The 13,933-nt window shown below is 41.8% G+C and overlaps 1 protein-coding gene across 1 annotated transcript; it reads left to right on the top strand.

Annotated features, from left to right (window-relative positions):
• Positions 1–2,049: 2,049 nt before the first annotated feature.
• Positions 2,050–13,611, top strand: LOC123733158 (vam6/Vps39-like protein; the record flags this gene model as incomplete). Its single annotated transcript, XM_045712525.1, has 5 exons — positions 2,050–2,079; positions 2,318–2,471; positions 2,920–3,022; positions 13,491–13,536; positions 13,604–13,611. Coding segments are annotated over exons 1-5 (341 nt in total), but the record flags the coding sequence as incomplete, so codon positions are not given.
• Between the last annotated feature and the right edge of the window lie 322 nt (positions 13,612–13,933).

Raw genomic sequence — 13,933 nt, 5'->3', positions numbered from 1 at the left:
CTGCTGCTCTCTCTCCGTTTTCTTTTCTGCCGCTCTTCGCTGCTGCTGCTGCTGTTCCTGCTGCTGCTGCTCCTCTGCTGTGCTATCTTTTTTTTTCTTCTTGTGTCTCTGTTTTTGTTCTGTTTCTCTCTGCTTCTTCTTCTTCTTTCTTTTTGCTGCTTGCTCTTGCTCTACTGCTGTGCTGTTCTTTCTGCTCCTGCTCTGCTGCTGCTCTGCTCTCTGCTGCTGTCTTCTCTGCTGCCGCTCTCTCCTGCTGCTTGCTCTTCTGCTGCTGTCTGCTGCTGCTCTGCTGCTGCTCTTTTTCTGGCTCCTGTGCTTCCACGGCCTTCTGTTGCTCTCTTTCTGCTGCTGCTGCCATCTCTGCTCTGCTCTGCTCGCTCTCTGCTCTGCTGCTGCTGTCTGTTGCTTCTCTCTCCGCTCTCTGTGTGTCTGTTTGCTCTTCTTCTTTTGCCTTTCTGTCCCTCTTCTCTGCTGCTCAGCCTCTCTCTTGTGCTCCTGCTGCTTACTGCTGCTGCTCTTCTGCTGCTTGCTCTCTCTTGTCCTGCTGCTGCTCTCTTGCTGCTTTCTCTTGCTGCTGCTGCTCTGCTGCTCTTTCTCTCTTTCCTCTGCTCTGCTCTCTCTCTTCTGCTGTCTTCTGTGCTGTGCTTCTCACTGCTCTCTTCTGCTCTGCTGCTGCTGCTTCTGCTCTGCTGCTGCAACGCTCTGCTGCTGCTGCTAACGCTGCTCTCTGCTGCCTCTGCTCTGCTGCTCTGTGCATCCTGCTACTGCTGCTACTGCTGCTGCACTGCTGCTACTGCTGCTGCACTGCTACCACTACTACTACTGCTATCACTACTACTACTACTGCTGCTATCACCGCTGCTGCCGCTGCTATCACTACTACTACTACTGCTGCTATCACTACTACTACTACTACTACTACTACTACTACTACTACTACTGAAGGTCAGACCTGCCTGGGGATAACTGTACTCAAGCCAGCAGTTATCAGCCAGTAGTGCTGAGTGATTAACCCAAATGTCGGATTCTTTTTCCTTTTAAACAACTAATTGACTTACGTCGGTTCAGTTATTTCAATTCCATTTCGGTATAAAAACTATTTCTGTTTGCTCAATGCGCTGCAGTTTCTCTAGAAATAAATCAGATAAATGTCCGAACTGTGTGATGTTGTAGGGAGTTGTAGTTTCTCCAGAGATAAATCAGATAAATGTCCGAACTGTGTGATGTTGTAGGGAGTTGTAGTTTCTGTAGAGATAAATCAGATAAATGTCCGAACTGTGCGATGTAGTAGGGAGTTGTAGTTTCTCCAGAGATAAATCAGATAAATGTCCAAACTGTGCGATGTAGTAGGGAGTTGTAGTTTCCAACAGACTAATATTCTACATAGTTTAGTGTTGAAAACGTGCTCATTAACTACAATGATCTTAATCCAATCGAGGCTACTTGTCCGGTCTGTGTGTGTTTTACGCCCACTACGTAAGGGACAGAAGAGTGCACGGTCAAAGAAGGGGTACATAATATAGAGCCATTCCTTTGACGTATCTCTACCTGAAAATACATGATCTCGTGATTGATAGTTGGTATTCAGCAGTCATAAAAGTAGGCCTTATTTACTTTGAAGAACTACTAAAATAGTGATTTTTGTCAGACGGTATAGACAGCAGCTCTATGGAGATGAGATGACCTGAATGAAATAATAAAGTTTTGAAATAAAACAAAATATAATATACACAACAACTGAAATATTTTATTAAAAGTGAAGTAATGTGAATCGCTGGTGGTTAGTAAGTGATCAGCAGTATTGAGCAGTCACTACAATCATGGGACTTTTATTGATTGTTTTATTCTGTGTTACGGCATTCAACCCACACAGTGCATTTCGTGTTTCAATTTTTATTGTTATTGAAACCTGAAGTCGAACCAACCTCGAAAAGCAGTAATCTCTCAGCACTATCAGCCAGCTTATCTCTACTGGACTAACAAAACGGACAAAATACATTTTTGGAGTCCTGAGGAATATCTAGTATCATCGATATAACAGAAAAATAAATGGTCTTGGTCCCGTCACCTTTCCCTGAGGTACTGACAAGGTTAAAAATCTGTCGTTCTGCCCCTGAGCAAGGCAGTTTAACCCACTGTTCCCCGGGCGCCGAAGACGTGGATGTCGATTTAAGGCAGCCCCCCCCTGCTGCACCTCTCTGAATCAGAGGGGTTGGGTTAAATGCAGAAGACACATTTCAGTTGAAGAAATTCAGTTGGACAACTGACTAGGTATCCCCCCCTTTCCCTCCACAGCTGATATGTGATATTCTAATAGATCGATCTGTTCTGTCTTCCTGTAGGTGTTCCTGCAGTGGCTGCTGGGAAGGAGGAAGGGGACCTGGGAGAGTTCAGGAACAAGCTAGTGTGTTTCCTGGAGGTCTCTACCAGCTACGAACCAGGCCGACTCATCTCTGACTTCCCCTTCGATGGTGAGGATGGGATGGTTCTGGGTCGATTCAACAGTTATTTTGCTTCCTCCTGACTGGTTGTACTTGCAGTGATCGTATTCAGTCCTTTTTGCGACTTCTTTAGTTGAAAGCACTGATTTTGTAATTCGCTCTGGATAAGGGAGTTTGTTTGCTATTCTAGCCTGGTTCCAGATCTGTTCGTGTTGTCTCGCCAACTCCTACGGCTCATGGCTCATATGCTAGCCTCCGTGACCGTGTGCTCACCGTGCCACTCGGTTGAAGATAACCAAGGTTAAGACAAGAGGATTGTGATATCCCAGAGGTCTTTGCATGAATGAGGAACAATTCTTAACAATGGGACCAGGGACGCTAGTTACCAACGACGCTGGTCTCATGAATCAGTTGTTTTAAAAAAAAGCTTCTGCATGGAAGCATAACTTGTCTTTAACCTTTGTCTTTTGTCTGTCAGGTCTTCTGGAGGAGCGGGCCCTGCTGCTGGGTCGGATGGGCAAACATGAACAGGCCCTCTTCATCTACGTACACGTCCTGAAGGATACGCACATGGCCAAGGAGTGAGTAGTACTGCGCACACACACACACACACACACACACACACACACACACACACACACACACACACACACACACATACACACACACACACGGCCAAGGAGTGAGTAGTACTGCGCACACACACACACACGGCCAAGGAGTGAGTAGTACTGCACGCACACACACACACACACACACACACACACACACACACACACACACACACACACACACACACACATGGCCAAGGAGTGAGTAGTACTGCACACACACATAAAGCTGAAATATATATATTTTTTTAATTTATTTAACCAGGTAGGTCATTTGAGAACAAGTTCTCATTTACAACTGCGACCGGCCAAGATAAAGCAAAGCATTTCGACACAAACAACAACACAGAGTTACACATGGAATAAACAAACATACAGTCAATAACACAATAGAGAAGTGTATATATACAGTGTGTGCAAATGAGATGAGGTAAGGCAATAAATAGGCCAATAGTGGCGAAGTAGTTACAATTTAGCAGATTAACACTGGAGTGATAAATGAGCAGATGATGATGTGCAAGTAGAGATACTGGTAGAAATACTGGTGTGCAAAAGAGCAGAAAGAAGTCAATAAAAACAATATGGGGGATGAGGTAGGTAGTTCAGACACAAACAAACAAACACGGATAGTTAGCTGTGAAATGTTTAGCCTCTATTTCCCTCTGAAGTCTACTGAGACTCTGTGCCGGCAGGAAAAAAATAGCCTTTTTCATTAGACACCAAACACGGTGACTTGGTGGGGGCTGTGGAGAGAGGGAGGGATATTAAACTCTTGCATCACATAACACCAAATAATCCTGGGACCATTGAACATTATATTACATGTCCAGCAGAGGATCTTAACTTTGCTTGTTCTATAGTACAGAATATTCTTTCTTATTTTCCAGTATATTTTTTTTTGTTGCATGATTTTATTATTTTGTAAGACAAAAAAAATATATACAATTGTACAAAAAATAAACAAAACAACTGAAGATATAGCTCTGATTTAAACCCTTTTAGTCTTCAGACATTTATCTTTATCTCTGATTTAAACCCTTTTAGTCTTCAGACATTTATCTTTATCTCTGATTTAAACCCTTTTAGTCTTCAGACATTTATCTTTATCTCTGATTTTAAACCCTTTTAGTCTTCAGACATTTATCTTTATCTCTGATTTTAAACCCTTTTAGTCTTCAGACATTTATCTTTATCTCTGATTTAAACCCTTTTAGTCTTCAGACATTTATCTTTATCTCTGATTTAAACCCTTTTAGTCTTCAGACATTTATCTTTATCTCTGATTTAAACCCTTTTAGTCTTCAGACATTTATCTTTATCTCTGATTTAAACCCTTTTAGTCTTCAGACATTTATCTTTACATATTTGCATCCCTTACCGTATGTCTTTCTGTATTAATAGTTATTATAAGCTTTACATATTTATTTAACACTGTGATATTTTGAGACAAAACAAACAATGTGTCGATTCCTACTGGGCTCTTCATCAATACTTGTTATCTGTTCTATCTCAATAAACACTGGGCCCGTATTAAAGTTAAGGACTAGGATTTAATGCCAGGGAGTTGTGTTTCCGCGGTATATCCTTCCCCAAACCCCACTCCCTTTTCCCGGGATTAATAATTGTGAGAAACCGGTAAATTGTAATAAATTATTTCTATGAACAGCGTGACTTGAAATGGAACTGTTAAATTATATGCAATGTCTAAATCTGTCTTCGTACGGCCTTCTCTGCTCTGCCTACCGTATTTACACAGGGTTTGTGTTGTTGTAGCCTACCGTATTTACTCAGGGTTTGTGTTGTAGCCTACCGTATTTACTCAGGGTTTGTGTTGTAGCCTACCGTATTTACTCAGGGTTTGTGTTGTAGCCTACCGTATTTACTCAGGGTTTGTGTTGTATCCTACCGTATTTACTCAGGGTTTGTGTTGTAGTCTACCGTATTTACTCAGGGTTTGTGTTGTAGTCTACCGTATTTACTCAGGGGTTTGTGTTGTTGTAGCCTACCGTATTTACTCAGGGTTTGTGTTGTTGTAGCCTACCGTATTTACTCAGGGTTTGTGTTGTTGTAGCCTACCGTATTTACTCAGGGTTTGTGTTGTTGTAGCCTACCGTATTTACTCAGGGTTTGTGTTGTTGTAGCCTACCGTATTTACTCAGGGTTTGTGTTGTTGTAGCCTACCGTATTTACTCAGGGTTTGTGTTGTAACCTACCGTATTTACTCAGGGTTTGTGTTGTTGTAGCCTACCGTATTTACTCAGGGTTTGTGTTGTTGTAGCCTACCGTATTTACTCAGGGTTTGTGTTGTTGTAGCCTACCGTATTTACTCAGGGTTTGTGTTGTTGTAGCCTACCGTATTTACTCAGGGTTTGTGTTGTAACCTACCGTATTTACTCAGGGTTTGTGTTGTTGTAACCTACCGTATTTACTCAGGGTTTGTGTTGTTGTAGCCTACCGTATTTACTCAGGGTTTGTGTTGTTGTAGCCTACCGTATTTACTCAGGGTTTGTGTTGTTGTAGCCTACCGTATTTACTCAGGGTTTGTGTTGTAGCCTACCGTATTTACTCAGGGTTTGTGTTGTAACCTACCGTATTTACTCAGGGTTTGTGTTGTAACCTACCGTATTTACTCAGGGTTTGTGTTGTTGTAGCCTACCGTATTTACTCAGGGTTTGTGTTGTTGTAGCCTACTGTATTTACTCAGGGTTTGTGTTGTTGTAACCTACCGTATTTACTCAGGGGTTTGTGTTGTTGTAACCTACCGTATTTACTCAGGGTTTGTGTTGTTGTAACCTACCGTATTTACTCAGGGTTTGTGTTGTAGCCTACCGTATTTACTCAGGGTTTGTGGTGTTGTAGCCTACCGTATTTACTCAGGGTTTGTGGTGTTGTAGCCTACCGTATTTACTCAGGGTTTGTGTTGTAGACTACCGTATTTACTCAGGGTTTGTGTTGTTGTAGCCTACCGTATTTACTCAGGGTTTGTGTTGTAGCCTACCGTATTTACACAGGGTTTGTGTTGTTGTAGACTACCGTATTTACTCAGGGTTTGTGTTGTTGTAGCCTACCGTATTTACTCAGGGTTTGTGTTGTTGTAGCCTACCGTATTTACTCAGGGTTTGTGTTGTTGTAGCCTACCGTATTTACTCAGGGTTTGTGTTGTTGTAGCCTACCGTATTTACTCAGGGTTTGTGTTGTTGTAGCCTACCGTATTTACTCAGGGTTTGTGTTGTTGTAGCCTACCGTATTTACTCAGGGTTTGTGTTGTTGTAGCCTACCGTATTTACTCAGGGTTTGTGTTGTAACCTACCGTATTTACTCAGGGTTTGTGTTGTTGTAGCCTACTGTATTTACTCAGGGTTTGTGTTGTTGTAGCCTACCGTATTTACTCAGGGGTTTGTGTTGTAACCTACCGTATTTACTCAGGGTTTGTGTTGTAACCTACCGTATTTACTCAGGGTTTGTGTTGTTGTAGCCTACTGTATTTACTCAGGGTTTGTGTTGTTGTAGCCTACTGTATTTACTCAGGGTTTGTGTTGTTGTAACCTACCGTATTTACTCAGGGTTTGTGTTGTTGTAACCTACCGTATTTACTCAGGGTTTGTGTTGTAACCTACCGTATTTACTCAGGGTTTGTGTTGTAGCCTACCGTATTTACTCAGGGTTTGTGTTGTAGCCTACCGTATTTACTCAGGGTTTGTGTTGTTGTAGCCTACCGTATTTACTCAGGGTTTGTGTTGTAACCTACCGTATTTACTCAGGGTTTGTGTTGTTGTAGCCTACCGTATTTACTCAGGGTTTGTGTTGTAGCCTACTGTATTTACTCAGGGTTTGTGTTGTTGTAGCCTACCGTATTTACTCAGGGTTTGTGTTGTTGTAGCCTACCGTATTTACTCAGGGTTTGTGTTGTTGTAGCCTACCGTATTTACTCAGGGTTTGTGTTGTTGTAGCCTACCGTATTTACTCAGGGTTTGTGTTGTTGTAGCCTACTGTATTTACTCAGGGTTTGTGTTGTTGTAGTCTACCGTATTTACTCAGGGTTTGTGTTGTTGTAGCCTACCGTATTTACTCAGGGTTTGTGTTGTAGCCTACCGTATTTACTCAGGGTTTGTGTTGTTGTAACCTACCGTATTTACTCAGGGTGTACGTGATGAAATATGTTAATATGAAAAATGTATTGGTCTTGCGAATGAGTTTCCGGGCAGACTACCGAGTTTTATTTCCTGACGTGTTTTGCGCCCTGGCTGCCAGACGAGCTCGCTCATTCCACCCACACTAGCACTCAGCCAGGCAGGTACAGCACTGACTGATTAGGTGCCGCCAAACGTCACATCGATGGCTAAAATTACTGTTTTTATGCCTTTAGTTCTCCATGCGGACCAATTCATCAGTGAATTCTGAAAAGCTATCCAAGGATTGTTCCATAGGGTTGTGTTTTTAGGGAGGGATATTGGTTCTTGTAGAATATGTTTCATTTTCTTCCATATTGTTATTTATGTATTTATTTGTATTTTATTTAACCTTTATTTAAAAAGGTAGGCTAGTTGAGAACAAGTTCTCATTTACAACTGCGACCTGGCCAAGATAAAGCAAAGCAGTGTGACAGAAACAACAACACAGAGTTACATGGAATAAACAAACATACAGTCAATAACCCAGTAGAAGAAAAAAATAAAGTCTATATACAGTGTGTGCAAATGGCATGGGAGGTATGGCAATAAATAGGCCATAGTAGCAAAGTAATTACAATTTAGCAGATTAACACTGGAGTGATAGATGAGCAGATGATGGTGTGTAAGTAGTGATACTGGTGTGCAAAAGAGCAGCAAAGTAAATAAAATAAAATATGGGGATGAGGTAGGCAGTTGGATGGGCTATTTACAGATGGGCTGTGTACAGCTGCAGCGATCGGTTAGCTGCTCAGATAGCTGATGTTTAAAGTTAGTGAGGGAAATGTAAGTCTCCAGCTTCAGCGATTTTTGCAATTCGTTCCAGTCACTGGCAGCAGAGAACTGGAAGGAAAGGCGGCCAAAGGAGGTGTTGACTTTGGGGATGACCAGTGAGATATACCTGCTGGAGTGCGTGCAATGGGTGGGTGTTGTTATCATGACCAGTGAGCTGAGATAAGGCGGAGCTTTACCTAGCAAAGACTTATAGATGACCTGGAGCCAGTTGGTCTGGCAACGAATATGTAGCAAGGGCCAGCCGACTAGAGCATACAGGTCGCAGTGGTGGGTGATATAAGGCACTTTGGTAACAAAACGGATGGCACTGTGATAGACTACATCCAATTTGCTGAGTAGAGTATTGGAAGCTATTTTGTAGATGACAGCGCCGAAGTCAAGGATCGGTAGGATAGTCAGTTTTACTAGGGTAAGTTTGGCGGCGTGAGTGAAGGAGGCTTTGTTACGAAATAGAAAGCCGATTCTAGATTTGATTTTGGATTGGAGATGTTTGAGATGAGTCTGGAAGGAGAGTTTACTGTCTAGCCAGACACCTAGGTATTTGTAGTTGTCCACGTATTCTTGGTCAGGACCGTTCAGAGTAGTGATGCTAGTCGGGCAGACGGGTGCGGGCAGCGAACGGTTGAAGAGCATGCATTTGGTTTTACTAGCGTTTAAGAGCAGTTGGAGGCCACAGAAGGAGTGTTGTATGGCATTGAAGCTTGTCTGGAGGTTAGTTAACACAGTGTCCAAAGAAGGGCCAGATGTATACAGAATGGTGTCGTCTGCGTAGAGGTGTATCAGAGAATCACCAACAGCAAGAGTGACATCGTTGATATATACAGAGAAAAGAGTCAGCCCGAGAATTGAACCCTGTGATACCCCCATAGAGACTGCCGGAGGTCCGGACAACAGGCCCTCCGATTTTACACACTGAACTCTATCTGGTGAACCAAGCGAGTTGGTGAACCAAGCGAGGTAGTCATTTGAGAAACCAAGGCTATTGAGTCTGCCGATAAGAATACGGTGATTGACAGAGTCGATTGCCTTGGCCAGGTCGATGAAGACAGCTGCACAGTACTGTCTTTTATTGATGGCGGTTATGATATCGTTTAGTACCTTTAGCGTGGCTGAGGTGCACCCGTGACCAGCTCTGAAACCGGATTGCACAGCGGAGAAGGTACGGTGGGATTCTAAATGGTCAGTGATCTGTTTATTAACTTGGCTTTCAAAGACTTTAGAAAGGCAGGGCAGGATGGATATAGGTCTGTAACAGTTTGGGTCTAGAGTGTCACCCCCCTCTGAAGAGGGGGATGACCGCGGCAGCTTTCCGATCTTTAGGGATCTCGGACGAAATGAGAGTTTGAACAGACTGGTAATAGGGGTTGCAACAATGGCGGCGGATCATTTTAGAAAGAGAGGGTCCAGATTGTCTAGCCCAGATGATTTGTACGGGTCCAGGTTTTGCAGCTCTTTCAGAACATCTGCGATCTGGATTTGGGTGAAGGAGAAGCTGGGGCGGCTTGGGCAAGTAGCTGCGATGTAACAACCACCTTCGGAGCCCAGGGCGGTTAAAACCACCCTCTGATTTAGGAAGACGTAAAACCACCCTCTGATTTAGGAAGACGTAAACGTTCCTTTTATTCTATGAGTTTATTTGCCCAAAGTGGGCAGGTCTTACGCGCTCTTCAAACACTTCTCTGCCCAGGATGGTGTTTCTTCTTCCCAGCTCTCCTGATCCACCCGTATGACCAGGAGAGTGACCCCAGCAGCACAATCCTCAGCTCTGAGAGTTGGAGGAAGTGTTCTGGCAGAGAGAGTGAGGGAGAGATGTTATCCATTTCTACTTGTTTCATTCTGAATACCGTTGTAAAGCTGTCGTTAGCGCTGACAACTAATCAATGTCAGTAATACCCCGGGCACCTTAGTCCACTCATCTCACCTTCCATGGCTACAGCTCAAAACACAGAGAGACTCAATTTATGTTTCCTCCATTCCTTTGCATCCTCTGTCCTCACCGCCTCCTAAAAACTAGAGACCGATTATGATTTTTCAACACCGGTACCGATTATTGGAGGACCAAAAAAGGTCGATACCGATTAAATAGGCCGATGTTTCTTGTTTTTATTTATTTTGTAATAATGACAATTACAACAATACTGAATGAACACTTATTTTAACTTAATATAATACATCAATACTATCAATTTAGCCTCAAATAAATAATGAAACATGTTCAATTTGGTTTAAATAATGCAAAAACAAAGGGTTGGAGAAGAAAGTAAAAGTGCAATATGTGCCATGTAAAAAAGCTAACGTTTAAGTTCCTTGCTCAGAACATGAGAACATATGAAAGCTGGTGGTTCCTTTTAACATGAGTCTTCAATATTCCCAGGTAAGAAGTTTTAGGTTGTAGTTATTATAGGACTATTTCGCTCTATACGATTTGTATTTCATATACCTTTGACTATTGGATGTTCTTATAGGCACTATAGTATTGCCAGTGTAACAGTATAGCTTTCGTCCCTCTCCTCGCCCCTACCTGGGCTCGAACCAGGAACACATCGACAACAGCCACCCTCGAAGCAGCGTTACCCATGTAGAGGAAGGGGAACAACCACTCCCAAGTCTCAGAGCGAGTGACGTTTGAAACGCTATTAGCGCGCACCCGCTAACTAGCTAGCCATTTCACATGGGTTACACCAGCCTAATCTCGGGGGGTGATAGGCTTGAAGTCATAAACAGCACAATGCTTGAAGAATTGCGAAGAGCTGCTGGCAAAACGCACAAAGGTGCTGTTTGAATGAATGCTTACGAGCTGCTGCTGCCGACCATCGCTCAGTCAGACTGCTCTATCAAATATCAAATCATAGACTTAATTATAACATAATGACACACAGAAATACGAGCCTTAGGTTATTAATATGGTCAAATCCAGAAACGATCATTTCGAAAACAAAATGTTTATTCTTTCAGTGAAATACGGAACCGTTCCAATATTTTATCTAACGGGTGGTATCCCTAAGTCTAAATATTCCTGTTACATTGCACAACCTTCAATGTTATGTCATAATTATGTACATTTCTGGCAAATTAATTACGGCCTTTGTTAGGAATAAATGGACTTCACACAGTTCGCAATGAGCCAGGCGGCCCAAACTGCTGTATATACCCTGACTGCTTGCACGGAACGCAAGAGAAGTGACACAAATTCATGTTAGCTAAATATGCAGGTTTAAAAATATATACTTGTGTATTGGTTTTAATGCATTGATGTTTATGGTTAGGTACATTGGTGCAACGAACGGTGCTTTTTTCGCAAATGCGCTTGTTAAATCATCACCCGTTTGTCGAAGTAGGCTGTGATTCGATGAGAAATTAACAGGCACCGCATCGATTATATGCAACGCAGGACACGTTAGATAAACTAGTAATATCATCAACCATGTGTAGTTAACTAGTGATTATGTTAAGATTGATAGTTTTTTTATAAGATAAGTTTAATGCTAGCTAGCAACTTACCTTGGCTTCTTGCTGCCCTCGAGTAACAGGTAGTCAGCCTGCCATGCAGGCTCCTCGTGGAGTGCAATGTAAGGCAGGTGGTTAGAGCGTCGGACTAGTAACCAGAAGATTGCAAAAACGAATCCCCGAATCCCTCCTGAACAAGGCAGTTAACCCCCGTTCCTAGGCCGTCATTGAAAATAAGGATGTGTTCTTAATCTGACTTGCCTAGTTAAATAAAGGTGTAAAAAAAAATATATATATATATATATATATATATATATATATATATGTATATATATATGTATATATGTATATATATATGTATATATGTATATATGTATATATATATATATATATATATATATATGTATATGTATATGTATATATATATATATATATATATATATGTATATGTATGTATATATATGTATGTATGTATATATATATGTATATGTATGTATATATATATATATATGTATATATGTATATGTATGTATATATATATATATGTATATATGTATATATATATATGTATGTATATATATATGTATGTGTGTATCGGCAAATCGGTGGCCAAAAATGCCGATTGTTATGAAAACTTGAAATCGGCCCTAATTAATCGGCCATTCCGATTAATCGGTCGACCTCTACTAAAAACACACTGGAGAAGGTCTGAGGAGAGGGAACTTGGACCTTCTCTTCCAACTGGATTGAGTAGGAGGCAAGGAGATAGGACATGAGGATTGTCAGAAACACTATTAGATTCAGGGACTGTTATGTTGTGGTTTTCAACTATTGTTACTGCAGTTCCTCATGCGTCCACAGTGGGAAAATAGATGACCGTGTTGCTTTAAAGAAGCCTGTAAGAAGAAATAACATTTAGCTGTTACTTTGATGTTCACAGGCCAACAGTAGACACACAATGTGACAGCTCCGTACATTTTGATTTGTCAAATAATAATCTGAGAAGTCGAGGTGCTTACCAGAATGTAAGGTTACATTCCTGCTGGCCATGTCTGTATCTGTATCATTCTGTCCTCTCGTCGGTCTGTATAACATTACATTGAGCTGGCTTTAGAGTATAGAGGATCTGCCAGATTTGAACCCTGTTGTCTTTCATTTCAAGTGGAAATATAATACTTATTTGTTATGAACCAAACTGATTTTTTTTATTTGTTTTTTTTTTAAAGGTGGCTTGAATACATTCGCTTAGTGTCAGAAACAAATCAAAGCAATAAGAAAATAAATATTTTACTCTGCTCTTGGTGAGGGAATGAAAGTTAGAGACCGTGTTGTTAAAACAGGGAACCCTATATTGTTTCTAGGGAGTGGCAAAAATGAGTCGTGAGTTGCTATGCCAACACGTACGCCCCAATAACACAGGACTTCTCAGTGATGTTTATCGCAGCTAAATACTCCAAAGCAACTCCTTTTCTTTTCAAGTTTGCATATGTTCTTGTAGTTTTGAGAAATGGGTTTTTAATCCTGTTATATAATATTCAAAGAAGTATGTTAAAGGTCCAGACAATCCATAGGGTTTCCAGAAATCCTGCTTTGAGGATTCTGGCTTTCTGGAATGGATGAGTCAGTGGGGAGGCAGCCTGTTGACAACCCTATGGATGAGTTAGTGGGGCGGCAGCCTGTAGACAACCCTATGGATGAGTTAGTGGGGCGGCAGCCTGTTGACAACCCTATGGATGAGTTAGTGGGGCGGCAGCCTGTTGACGACCCTATGGATGAGTTAGTGGGGCGGCAGCCTGTTGACGACCCTATGGATGAGTTAGTGGGGCGGCAGCCTGTTTTACAACCCTATGGATGAGAGTAGCAACCCACCAGCCAGAAACAATAACATGGCTGATTCCTAAAAAAAACTATTTCCAAATCAGAAATGTATATGTTTTTAAACTATATAATGATTTCTCTCCAGACGGTGTCTTTGCTGATGTTACTGTCAGTTATAATAATGCCGTTTTGTGTTTCTCTCCCTTCAGGTACTGTCACCGGCATTATGACACAGACACAGACAGAAACAAAGATGTGAGTATCTCCCTCTGATTGACACGTGTTAAACTTGTACAGCTAGAAAGAATTACATGCAACTCAGGTGTACCTGTCTCTAAACCCCATGTTGTTATACAGGTGTACCTGTCTCTTAACCCCATGTTGTTATACAGGTGTACCTGTCTCTTAACCCCATGTTGTTATACAGGTGTACCTGTCTCTAAACCCCATGTTGTTATACAGGTGTACCTGTCTCTTAACCCCATGTTGTTATACAGGTGTACCTGTCTCTTAACCCCATGTTGTTATACAGGTGTACCTGTCTCTAAACCCCATGTTGTTATACAGGTGTACCTGTCTCTTAACCCCATGTTGTTATACAGGTGTACCTGTCTCTAAACCCCATGTTGTTATACAGGTGTACCTGTCTCTT

Source organism: Salmo salar, unplaced genomic scaffold, assembly GCF_905237065.1.
Source record: "Salmo salar unplaced genomic scaffold, Ssal_v3.1, whole genome shotgun sequence".
In the NCBI taxonomy this organism is placed as follows: Eukaryota; Metazoa; Chordata; class Actinopteri; order Salmoniformes; family Salmonidae; genus Salmo; species Salmo salar.
Note: the sequence above shows the minus strand (reverse complement) of the source record. Positions and strands in the feature narration are given on the sequence as shown.